A 13754-nucleotide genomic window follows, 5' to 3' on the forward strand; every position below is an offset into this window, starting at 1 on the left:
ACTGTTCTGAATGGAATATTTGAAGTAAAAGTTCACCACGCTGAAAACTCTAAATGCGAACATGTTTCTTAGCACTCTCTGGCAAAACATTCTTGCAAGTTGCCAATGACAAAATGTTGTGCAGGATTTTTTTCCCAAATGAATATTTAGTGAGTTACAAAAATACTTCAGCTTCCAAACAAAAACCTATATGTGTATGAAGACTTTAGCATAACAAAATGTCCCACGGTTCTTCACGGGAGCATTATAAAATAAAACAGCAGAAAATAAGATGTACCCAAGTACATATTCATTTATTTGCTTCATCATTGAGGTCTACATCTCGTACCTGTAAGAGATTCCTGAACATCTGATTCTTTCTCAGTGGCTGCAGACTTCAAGGTGTTCCCCATGTCTTAATTCTCAGTCCTTGTGTTTAAACACTGTGAGCTGAAAGAAAACAATGTTCTGAAGAGTCAGACTGATCTCGAAATGTTCACTCTGTCTCCACAGATGGTGCCAGAACCTGCTGAGGTTCTCCAGCATTATCTGAGTTTGTTCCCAACATCTGCAGCATTTTGCTTTTATTTGCAAAGTTATTCCTGGTTCCCTATGTTGATCCCTCAAACAACATTTGAGACAAATAGATTTTCTGGACACATTTCTAACCACGTTCATCATTTTTAAAAAATGTTGGTGGATTAGTATATGAGACCAACACAACTGAAGCAAAAACAGAAGTCCCAATGTGTTTTCAAATTTCCAATGAATGAGGTGACGCGGTAGCATAGTGCTAATGTCATAGAGTTAGTAATTCTGAACCTCAGTTCATGTTCTGGGCCATATAAGAAATCTGGAATAAATAACTAACCTGATGGCGATTGCGCAACCACTGGCAATTATTGTAGATCTCCATCTCGTTCACTCATGTCCTTTAGGGAAGGACATCTGCCATTCTTAACTGGTCTGGTCTACTTGTGACCCCAGACCTATAGCAATATAATTGACTCTTAACTGCCCGATGGGCAATAAACATTGGCCTAGCCAGTCACACACATGTCGCATGAGTGAATGAATAGTATGTTTTAAAATCCCTTGCTCTCTGGGATTTTCTATGAATGTTAGAGTTAGAGATTTTGGACAATTCCATGGAATTTCCCTGAGTAGTTATTCAGAAATTAGAGTAGGAGTTTTCTGTCGATCATATCCTGGGCAATTACAGAACTGATCCTCTGCCTAACCCCGCCAAAACACTCAATAATCCTTTCGATTTCCAGACTTGAGCCAACTACCTGCCTGAACTCTAATTATCCCTTTCCAAACACCCCATTAATTAATGTAGGAAATAGAAATGTTGTACTGGTACAGTAAAACATGTTCTTCCAGTATCAAAGTTCGAGGTACATTGTTGATATACTTCAAATGGATTATTAAAAGGATTATCCATTCAGCGCTTCTGGCTAGAGATCGTTGCAAAAGTTTCAGCCTTGTGTTTATATTGAAGTTTTGACTCCCTCCTTATGGAGAATAGGAATATTTGTGGAGCTACTTCCTCCTGCTAATTATTTATTGTCCACCATCATTCATGGATGGATGTGGCAGGGCTGCAGAATTTAGATCTGATCCGTTGGCAGTGGGATTGCTTAGCCATGTCTATCACATGCTGTTTACACTGCTTGGCATACAAAGTTAAAAATCACACGACACAGGGTTATAGTCCAACAGGTTTAATTGGAAGCACTAGCTTTCAGAGCTTCACTCCTTCATCAGGTGGTTGCCGATGGAACAGCACTCTGAAAGCTAGTGCTTCCAATTAAACCTGTTGGACTATAACCTGGTGTTGTGTAATTTTTAAATTTGTACACCCCAGTCCAACACTGGCATCTCCAAATCACGGCATACAAAGGTAATGAAGAAGAGTCAGTATGGTTTGGTGACAGTTAAATCATGTGTAGCCAATTTATTGGAGTTCTTTAAAGCAGTAACATACAATGTGGATATGAGAAATCTAATGCTATACCTGGATATCCAGAAGGTAATGTACATAGTGCCATATAAAAGGTAACTGCAAAAAATGGACGGGGGAGGAGGGATGTGATGAGCAGGAGTCTGTGCTGGAGCCTCAATCTTTTACAATTTGTATCTATGTCTTGAATGAGGGACATAAAGGAGCACAGTTAATGTGAGGGAAATTACACTTCAGTGAGTATATCTGGGAATTTTGTTCGAAGTGGGAATTCAGCACAGAGGAGGAAGAGGTGTTTTAAGTATGTTTTATTGTGAGGAGACTCCAGAGCAAGAGATGAGTGGGAGAAGTTAAAAAGTGTGGATCAAGAGGCTGACCTGTGAGATCATTGGCAGAGTGATATCATGAGCCACAGTATAATGTAAGTGCAGGGAGAGAGCTGATTAGTGAGTAGGACTGGTGAACATTTCTCGTCATTCAAGTCTTCACTTTGTGTTTAGATCGCAAGTGTTTTATCCTTTGCCTTAAAGAGAATTTAAGATTGATTCTGATGTTTAAAAAAAAGTACAATAAAGTGTAGCAAAGAAGAATATCAGAGTAACTAGTTAATAAACTAAATAAATTGGGAAAATGATGGCAGGATGGGGGATGTGTTGCTGTTGCAGCATGTGGGAGCTGCTGGACACAGCTGTAAATGAAGACATCTGTGCTAAGTATTTGCAGTGTGAGGAAGTTCGAGTCTAAGTTGAAAGGCTGAAGCCCAAATTGCAGACATTGTGCAATATTTGGGAGGGGGAGAAACGACAACCTTACTCCAGGTGGTGGTCACCCCTTTCTTATTAGGTAATTCAGCTTTGGTCTGTGATCTGGGCAGAGGGTGTTACTGCAGGGTGAGAAAGGTATGTGAACCCTGAGCTTAACTTTTGAGGAGCCTCAGACCCTGCTATTATCCAACAGCCACGAGGTTATTACAAACTGTGAGGACAGGAGTGGGAACTGCAGAGAGGATTGGCAAAATGGCCATGGTATCTTGGGACAGGGAGCCATTTAAGTGGGTGAAGAGAATCGGAATGTGGTGGTAGGGGCCAGTATAATTATAGAATGGAAACTGTTCAGTTCTGAGTTTAAGATTCAATGGTCTGTCAGTGCCAGGGTAAAGGGTATCTCCTCAGGGCAGGAGAGGAACTAGAGTGGGAGAGGAGGGATCAAGTTTATCCTCAGTGGTACCAACAAAATTGATAGAAACTAGAAAATAGCTTCTGCTGAAATAATTTGAATAGTTAGGAGTTAAATTGAAAAGCAGAACTACTAAGATATTAACCTCTAGGTTACGATCTTAGCCACAGGCAAACTGACATAAAATGAAGAAAGTCAAGGTGTTAAATACTTTGGTGTAAGAGAAATGGGTTTCAGTTCATCTAGTACTGAGACATTTTCTGGGGTAGAATGGATCTGTTCTCATCAGATAAGCTTCACTTAAACCCTGTTGAGACCATTATTCTGGAGAATAGGGTCACTAGGCTGTAAAGAGAGATTTAAAATAAACAAAAGGTGGAGAGCCAAGAGTGTAGTGCTGGAAAAGCACAGCTGGTCAGGCAGCATCCGAGGAGCAGGAGAATCAATGTTTCAGGCATAAGCCCTTTATCAGGAATCAAAGGGTTTATGCCTGGGACATCGATTCTCCTGCTCCTCGGATGCTGCCTGACCTACTGTGCTTTTCCAGCACCACACTCTTGACTCTGATCTCTAGCATTTGCAGTCCTCACTTTCTCCTAGAAGGGTGGACAGCTCTAGAAAGGAGATATGTAGACTTACAAAAACAAGGATCAGAATGACAGCATCAGTGGGGAGTTATTTAGGTAATAACAGTGGAACAGGAAGGGATAGAGTGTATAAACATTTTTAAAAATTGGTTTAATGGGGGTAAAAGGGCAAAATTATGGCTCTTTATTTAAATGCATACGGTATTCCGAACAATATAAATGAGTTATCAGCTCAAATAGTGGTTAATGGTATCAACTTACAGCATATCTAAAAGGGTATCAAAACTTCAAAGTAAATATTCAGTGATATGTGAATGTTCAAAAGAGAAGACATGAAGGGAAGGGTGTTGGGTTGGTTTATTAGTACAAGAATATTTATGATAACAAGAAATGATGTTGGATTGGATGATTTAGAATCCTTATGGATAAAGTTAAGAAATAATAGGGGAAGAAGACACAGACGGGAGTATTTCATCAGCTCCATAATAGTAGATATATGGTAAAATAGAAAGCAAATCAGGAGATAATGAGGACATGTAAAATGATAGTACATTAAACATACTGACTTTATCTTCATTGACACTGGGAAAATCAAAAAGGCAGAGGCAGCTATGGAGAAGAATTCATAGAGTGTATTTAAGAAGTTATCTAGATAAATATGTTGTGAATCCAACTAGGGATCAAGTTACTTTGAATTTGAAAAAGTGCAATGAAGCAGGTATAATTCAGTCAGAGCAAAAATCTCTGAGGAAACAGTGACCATAAAATAGCATTCAGTTTGAGACCGAAAAGGTGAGAAATTACTTAAAATTATGGTAATTACGTAAGAATAAAGACAGAGTTGGCTGTGGTGGACTGGGAAAGGGATTTCTGAGAAAAGGCAGTTGAGGAACAACACCAGCTGTGTAAGAAAATAGTTCATAATAGACATCAAAGACACATGTCAGTGAGGAAGAAGAATTGTGAGAAGGGGTGAAACAGTCATGCTAACTGCAAAAATTAGGATAAAACCAAATTGAATGCAAATACATATATCAAGGCAAACATTAGTGGTAATGAGAGAATTGGGAATGTTTTTAAAAGCAACAAAGGGTGACCAAAAATAATTAAAGAAAGAGAAAATAAACTTTGAGGGTAAATTAGCAAGTAATGTAAAAACAGATAGTAGGAATGTCTTTAAATATAGAAAATAGAATAGCAAGGACAAAGTGAATATAGACCCCTCAGGTCATGAGGATAGTGAAAAATGAGTGGAGAGCCAGAAATGGCAAAACAGTTGAAGAAGTTCTTTGGATCAGTCTTCTCAGTAGAAATTCAAAGATTTGCTAAATAATCAAGGACAAACAAACAAGAGAAAATAAATATAATACCTAACACTAGAAGATAAAATGGACTAGGGAAAGGAATGGAAATAAAAGGCTGATACCTATCCTGGATCTGATAAGTTTCATTCAAGGGTATTAAAGAAAGTAATGACAGAAATGATGGATGCGATGATAGTAATCTTCCAAGAATCATCAGATTATGGAAAAGTCACTGACGGTTATAAAACTGCCAATGTAACACCTTTTTTTTCAAAAAGAGAGACAAAAACAGATAATGATAGGCCAGTTAGCTTAATATCTGTCAATTGGTAAAATATTGCAATCCGTTCTAGAGCATTTAGAAATACATAATCAAGCAGAATCAGCATGTCTTTATAGAGTGTGAAAGTAAGCTGCAGTGAAGGAATAAGAAATTTACAAAAGGATATGGATTGGTTAAGTGAATGGGCCAAATTTTGGCAGATGGAGTTTAATAAGAATATGTGTGAGGTTATCCATTTTGATCAGAAGAACAAGAATGTAAGTTATTATTTAAATGTAGAGAAATTTCAAAATGCTTCAGTTTAGAGGAATCTGGGTGTCCTCATGCATTAATCTCAGAATCCTAGTCTGCAGGTAGAGCAGGTAGCAAGGAGGGCAATTTATTGCTAAAGGTATTGAGTATAAAAGTAGAAAAGTGTTGCTGTAACTGTACAAGACATTAGTGAGACCCCAGCTGGACTACTGCATACAATTTTGGTCCCCTTACTTGAGGAATTGGATAGTTCAGAGAAGATTCACCAGATTGATCCCAGAGAGATTTAACAGTTTAGGCTTATACTCTCTGGAGTTTAGAAGACTGAGAGGAAATCTAATTGAGCTATGTAGGGTGCTATAGGGGATTGACAAAGTAGACACAGAGCAGATGTTTCCTCTTGTGGGGAAATCTAGAATAAGAGGCTAAGTGGTGGCAGATTTAAAACAGAGATGAGAAGGAATTACTTCTCTGAAAAGGTTGTGAATCTGTGGAATTCACGACCCAGAGTATTGACGGTGCCAGGACACTGAATAAATTTAAGTAGGAGATAAACAGATTTTTAATTAGTAAGGGGATAAAGGGGGAAATGGATTTGAGATCTGACTGCAGCATGATATAGGAAAATGTAAAATTTGTGCACTCTGGCAGGAAGAACAAAAAAGCAGAGTTTTACCTAAATTTACGGCTGCAGAATTCTGAGGTGTGGAGAGTTTCAAATTTTCTAATGAATAAGTCACATTAATATGCAGACACAGCCAGTAATTAAGATGGGCTAATCAAATGCTATCCATTGTGACAACAGGAATTGAATATCTAATTAAGAAAGCTATGCAGGGCAAGGTTGAGACCACATCTCAAATGTTGCCTGCAGTTTTGGTTTCTTTATTTAAAGAATGATGCAACTGTTTTGGAGGTGATTCAGTGGAGATTTATTGGTTGTTTTATGAGGAAGGGTTGGACAGACTTGATTTATTTTCACTAGGGTTCATGAGAGTAAGGGATTATTCCTTTGAGTAAGATTGTGAATGATTTTGACAATGTGGATGTGAAAAGGTTGATCAGTCCAAAGCTAGGTAACACTGGATTAAAATTAGATGTTGCCCTTTTTGAACAGAGAAGGAAAGTTTTTTTTCCCTTAAAGGATTGTCAATCCTTGGAATTCTCCATGAGGAGGCAGCAGACATGGAGTTATTGAATACATTTTAAGACAGAGGTTGAAAAAAATCTTGTTAGGCAATGAATGAAAGCTTATTGGCAATTAATTGGGTTAGAGAATTTGAAACATAATGGACGCTGGCAAATGGGACCAGATTTATTTAGGATATCTGGTCAGCATGGATGAGTTTGTCTGAAGGGTCGGTTTCCATGCTGTATATCTCTATGACTCTTTGACTCTATTAGGGATGATCTTGTTAAATGGCACAGCAGTCTTGAAAGATAAATGGCTTACTCCTGCTCCTAATTTGTATGTTCATATAATGTCCTTGGATGAGTGCAGCTCCAACAACATGCAAGAAGTTGTACACAATCCAGAAGAAAACAGCCTACTGGATAGGCACATCAGGGTTATCACCTCAAACATTCATTCCCTCCACCATCAACACAATGTGACAGTTACAAGATGCATTACAACAACTCCCCAGGATTCGTTCAACAGCAGCTTCTTCACCCACCACCTCTATCACCTGGAGGACCAAAGGCAGCAAGTAAATTGGACCACCTCTACTTGCAAGTTCCCCTCCAAGCCACTCATCAACCAGACTTGGGTCTATACGTCATTCCTTCACTGTGGCTAGGTCAAAAGACTGGAATTCCCTGAAATCTCTCTGGGTGCCAGTAACCCAATGGAATGCAATTTTTAAGGAGGCAGCTTGCTTTCTCAAGGGCATTTAAGAAAGCACAATAAAAGCTGGCATTGCTAGTAATGGCCACATGTCATTAAAAACTTGCCCCTCCAGGAGAATGAAAAGACAGCTGCGACTTTTTAAAGAAGCATAAATAAATGTACCTTTTATTTGTCGGTCACTGTCTACATTTTCAAATCAATTGAGACTAGGACCCGTGGACACAGCTTAAAATTAGAGGGGGTCAATTCAGAACAGAAATGCGGAGACATTTCTTCAGCCAGAGAGTGGTGGGCCTGTGGAATTCATTGCCGCAGAGTGCAGTGGAGGCCGAGATGCTAAATGTCTTCAAGGCAGAGATTGATAGATTCTTGATGTCTCAAGGAATTAAGGGCTACGGGGACAATGTGGGTAAGTGGAGTTGAAATGCCCATCAGCCACGATTGAATGGCGGAGTGGACTCAATGGGCTGAATGGCCTTACTTCCACTCCTATGTCTTATGGTCTTAACAGTTTATACTTCAGCAAGTGGGGCAAATGCTCCCTAACTTCTGAAAGGAATCCCATTGGCTCTCAAGTATTGGGAGTCTCTCCTGATTAAGTGGTCAGTCTGCTCACAGCTTTTAATTGGTAATGGATTTGAAATTGCAGTGGGCATGCTTAAAGAACACCATGCAGTGTGTTTAATCAACCTTTTGGATATTTTATGGTACACCTCCAAAGCAACTGGCATTTAACCCCTAGCTTTCTGGCCCAGAGGTTGTGTCTATTACCCCTGTACCAATATGACTGAGACTATCTTTCATCAGAAGCATTTTTTCTCACCTTTAATTGATCATTCAGCCACTTTATTCTGTTTTTCTCTTGATATGGCTTGCGAGTGCACTAAATGTTTGAAGTGGATATGTGTTCAGTTTAGCTTCACCCTATTAAGTGCAAACACGAAGCAAGACCGATAAAGGAATATTTCTCTTGTCAAGGTCATTCTGAGGAATTATTTTCGAGAAGAATAGATTGATAATTGTTGTAAGTTGTTTATTTCTAGTCTAAGATGTAGATCACACTGTCCTGTTGTGCAATACATTATGACTTGCACAATTCCAGATTTACGCAATCAAACTTTCAAGGCGGAACTTTGCTGCGTATCTGACTGTGCTATACCTGACCTGACTGTTCCTGATCTCTCAACACTCAGGATACAGCGATGGCACTATGTTAAATACTGAACTTTCACTTCCAGAAAATGATTTTATTTGCAGCCTAGACTTCACATAAGTATATAAAACAAATATTCTTTGTTGTTCTAATATACTGTTTTTGACAGTTCTACATTTGCAGATTTCTATTTTAACCAATTACTCAGTGATAACCTTTACTTTTCATTAATCCCTCACTATTTATTTAACAGTTATTCCAAATTTGTGAGCATATAATTTGTCTGCCATTCCAGTGTAGACTACCAGAACTGCCATCATTACTCTCATGTCTGAGCATAGAGTTTCTTACAGCGTTATTTTGAAGTAGACAAAGTTGTCTTCTCTCCCTGCCAATATTTAAATCTTCACCAACAATAGAAAAACATTAATGATCTTCATTGCTGCGAAAGGGAGCTTTCTAATTGGATCAAGGCTGCTGTATTTCTTAAGTTACACAGGGACAACACTTCTAAAGGAGATAAATGACTGAAAAGTGCTTTCAGACAAGTTGAGAGTAAAAGGCACTACACAATTGCAAGTATTTCTTATTTTGCTATATTACTGTGAATGCTGAAAATCTGGAGTTAAAATAGAGGATGCTGAAATAAAGGAAAGGCATTGAAATACTCAGTAGGTCTGGCAGAAGTTGTGCAGTGATAAACTAAGTTAACAGTTCCGGTCAGTGATAAAGTTTTAACTATTTCATCATCTCTACAGATGTCGATAGATCTGCTGGGCATTTCCTGTATTTATCTTTGCTCTTATTGCAAGCCTCTCTTCTAAACTGGCTTGAAAATGAATGCACTAACCAATGTGTTGAAAGCAGTTAACTGAAAATTAAAACCTACTGTAAGAAATGAACAAATGAAACAAGAATTGCTGTCCTTATTTGAAAGCAATAGTTGAAAACAGTTTCCCAGCTGTAACTACTATGCTACCACATGGATCAGACTGAACCTTAAAATAAGGAAGTAGAGCTCAAGTGCTGACCAAAGTTTCCACCAAACTCCGAAAAAGGACAGCAGAGCTATGTCTATGCAGACTACATGTATCTAACTTTACACCATGCTGCATGTTTATTTTTATACACTGTTCAAAATCAGAACATTTCTTAGCCTCGAGATACATAGTCACTGTTTTTTCATTGTGTAGCAAGAACAATTAAAATGAGATATTACAGGAGGTCCAAGTTGCCGTATTTCTATTCTATTTTTTAAAAAAATACTTTATTTTTGCTTTCAGTTTCGGGCTTCCACGTTCCTTTTAAAATCAAACTATTATGTCTAAAAAGCTAAAGAAATATCCATCTGAGAGCAGAATGTTTTCTATTTTTGGCAACTAATGTTAGACTCAAACATTCTAAGGTTTGGTACAATGAGGATTTAATGCAGGCTGAATGTCCCTGATCGCCTCTAGTTTTTATGTTAAGAGTCTATTAGATTATCTATGAATAACATCGCATAAGCGCTGCGTTGCCGTTACCAATAAATTATTTGTCTTTACACAAACGAAAAGGAGTTCTCATGGATATTGTCACTGCCTCTGAGCTAGAACCTGATGAGTGAAAGACCCAAAGGACATCAGTTAACATGATCACTCTAAAGCCAGATTCCACCATCTGCCATGGTGAGATTCAAACCAATGTCCCTAGAGAATTAGTGAGAGTTTCTGGATTACTAGCCCAGTGACATTGCCACTACGCAAACACCACCCTTATATGTATAATGGAAACAAAATTGGAATCTCTCTCATCGTGGCACAATGGTTAGCACTGCTGCCTCACAGCGCCTGTAGACCCGGGTTCAATTCCTGACTCAGGCGACTGACTGTGTGGAGTTTGCACGTTCTCCCCGTGTCTGCGTGGGTTTCCTCCGGGTGCTCCGGTTTCCTCCCACAGTCACAAAGATGTGTGGGTCAGGTGAATTGGCCAAGCTAAATTGCCCGTAGTGTTAGGTAAGGGGTAAATGTATGGGTGGGTTGCGCTTCGGCAGGTCGGTGTGGGCTTGTTGGGCCGAAGGGCCTGTTTCCACACTGTAAGTCTAATCTAAACTAATCTATTCATAGCTTCAGACATGTACATGAAAATGCAAGTTGGCAGAGCAAATCTGACATACAGCACATAATCACCACAGATGAAAAATTATGAAAATGGAAGATTATTATACCAGTTTCCACAGCATCCCCTTACTGAGAAGTTAGAATAAATGATCATATAAGGGTGCTGGAGGAACACTTGGAGTTAATGATATTCCAAAGAACTGATTCTTTATACCTTTAACTGGAAAATGTCTTGGGTTTTGGAGGTGCTATTAAAGAAGCCTTAATATGTTGCTACAGTTTATCCTGTAGATTGTACACAGGGTGCTGTGAAAGATGGTGGATGGGATGTTGATCAAGTGGACGACCTTTCCTGATAATATTAGACATCTTCAGAGTTGATGTAGATGAACACAGTTAGGCAAATGTAGAGTTTTGTGTCAGAGTTCTGATTTGTACATGGAGCCACAGAATGTCCCATCACAGAGGAGGCCATTCAGCCCGTTTTGATTGTACTGGTTTTTGACAACAGTAATGAATATAATGACACACACCTGCCTTTCCCATAACACTGGAATCTTCAGATAATATTTTTATACTTACTTGTGTGCATGTGTACCGATGGGCTTGGTAGAGATAAGGCCATTGAACATGAGTGAGAATGAAGTGTGGGTAAATAAGTAATGCATGATGAGTCAAGGGAAATATGAGTATATTGTAATACTATGCTGCATGTATGTTGATACAGTTGACTTTTGACTTTTGTTTAGCCTTTATCGGTATTTTACATCAATACTGTTTCAACACAGTTCCTGATCATAGATGTAGCTCATGATTTGAAAGATACTTTGAAATGGTGTTGCAAATCCATCCTAATGGTTGTTGCTGTCTGGAGATGGTAGTGGGAGAATATTAAAAGATTAAGAGCACAATTAGTGGAATTCATCAGCTGCATTAAAGAGAAGTTATACACACTTCTCTTTTCTGCTCCTTCAGTTTCCTCTTATGCTGTTCCTCTCTCCAAGGATTCAGATCAATGTGTTTTTTTTTTATGGTTTGTTAAGTTTAACAAAATAAATATCAAATTAAGTTTACTTCTTTGGGAAACCTATTAAAGATCCTAAAGATACTTTACATAATTCAAATGCATTACCTGCTAAATGCCATATAGTTACTGCACTGATCTCTGTCCCCAACTTGAAGCCAAGCACAAACAGGTTTGAGGTGGTGGCTGCAACATGTCATTCTGACATGTGATCATATTCCCTTCATCACTACATTGGTGGAATCTATTAATTTACTTTTATTTATTATAATTAATTAAAGCATTCCAAATAAATCTGCAATACACCACACTCCATACATACATTCACTGGGACAATAATTGGGGTGAGTGAATGTAATTATGATGAGAGCTATCAAATCTAAGATTGTATGTACTGGAGGGAAGAAGCTTAGTTTCAGATTAGGAGGAAAGCAAAAGATTGAAAAGGTGATGAAAGAGAACTTACTTCCATTGGTCAATTACTCAGTAATAAGGAGGCATCCTCTGCTGGAACGGAAGGCAAGAGATAATTGTTTTACACTAATTTAATATAGCAAGGGATGGATTATCAATATTAACCGGAAAGTTGAATTAATTACATAGTTAGAAGAGACTGAAATTTAAAGAAAAGTCATAAATGGCACAGGTAGCAAGTAGAATAGCATGATTGCAATAAATTAAGAAAAAGCCTGCTGTGGAGTTTTACAACTCAAATGACTTCTCCGTTGCCTGTAACATAATACCATACACAGTGTGATTTTTTTTTTATTCTGTGACATAGAAAGTCATAAATACAGCAAACATCTTGTTTGAAAACTGCTCTCAGAGCTGCTACAAGACACTCAAGTTGAATGTCGGGCACTGGAGGAGATTCTGACAGTTGTCCATGTGGTAAGCACCTGAGATCAAAGTCTCTGTAGAGGCATCTAACTTACAGAATCTAGTCTTCCCAATAGCAGGGGGAGGAGGAGACAGAAAGCAGCTGATGTCAACACCATTAATATCCCCCAGCTGGGCAGACAGAGTAGGAGGACTGCCAAATGGAGGGAATCCCCAGCAGATATTAACATCTAGAATTACACAGCATATAGTGAAAGAAAGCAATGTCTAGAGTACACAATGTTGCTGTGCACAAAATAATGCTACTTAGAGTAATACACTAGGCAATGAATTCATACACTGAGTAATTCCTGGGATAGAGAAAGGGCTTCTATTTTTATCATGCCTTTCACCATCTTAGAAATAGATTAGGCCCAAAATTTTGTAAGCAGAATAATTATGCGAAATACCATTACTTACTACACATCTATATTCATTATATAATTGTATAGTCTAATCTATCATTGATGATCAGTAGGTAATCTAATAACATAATGGGCTGACATAGAACATAGAACAGTAGAGCACAGGAACAGGCCCTTTGGCTCACCTTAACTGTGCCAACCATGATGCTATTCTAAACTGCTCCCACTTGCCTGCACATGTCTGTATCCCTCTATTTGCCTGTTCATGGGTCTGTCTAAGAGGCTTTTTAAACTTTGCTAGTGTGTCTGCTTCCCTCCCCTGACAGTGCATTCCAGGCACCGACCAGCTCTATGTAAAAAACATTCCTTGCATATCTCTTTTAAACCTTCCCCCTGTCACTTTCAATCTATGCCTCCTCGTATTTGACATTTCCAGCCTGAGAAAAAGACTCTGAATATCCAGCCTACCATGCCTCTCATAATTTTATGTACTGCCATTAGGTCTCCCCTCAGCTTCTGAAACTCTTGTGAAATAAACTGAGTTATTCAACCTCTACTTATAGCTAATGGACTCCAATCCAGGCAGAAGCTTGGAAAACTACTTCTGCACCCTCCTCAAAGCTTCCACAGCCTTCCGACAGTGGGGTGACCAGAACAACACACAGTACTCCAAATAATGGCCTGACCAAAGTCTAATATAGTTGCAACACAACTTGCCAACCTTTATACTCAATGCCCTGACCAATGAAGGCAAACATGCCAAACATCTCCTTTACCACCTTATCCATTTGTGTTGACACTTTCACGGAGCTCTGGATTTGGATCCTCGATTCCTCTG

General features: G+C 38.7%; 2 protein-coding genes across 3 annotated transcripts in view; one reads left to right on the forward strand and one right to left on the reverse strand.

Moving 5' to 3' along the window:
- Positions 1 to 13754, forward strand: part of tg (thyroglobulin) — a 370830-nt gene that overhangs the window by 194526 nt on the left and 162550 nt on the right. The gene's annotated exons all lie outside the window — the stretch shown is intronic.
- The window catches only part of LOC132815495 (src-like-adapter), a 45713-nt gene that overhangs the window by 15514 nt on the left and 16445 nt on the right, over positions 1 to 13754 (reverse strand). For both annotated transcript variants that reach the window (XM_060824463.1, XM_060824462.1), the window contains exon 2: positions 329 to 429. In XM_060824463.1, coding sequence (XP_060680446.1) covers positions 329 to 392 — 64 coding nt within the window. In that variant the 5' untranslated portion in view covers positions 393 to 429. The remainder of the gene's footprint in view (positions 1 to 328; positions 430 to 13754) is intronic.

This window comes from Hemiscyllium ocellatum, chromosome 4 (genome assembly GCF_020745735.1).
Source record: "Hemiscyllium ocellatum isolate sHemOce1 chromosome 4, sHemOce1.pat.X.cur, whole genome shotgun sequence".
Classification (NCBI taxonomy): Eukaryota; Metazoa; Chordata; class Chondrichthyes; order Orectolobiformes; family Hemiscylliidae; genus Hemiscyllium; species Hemiscyllium ocellatum.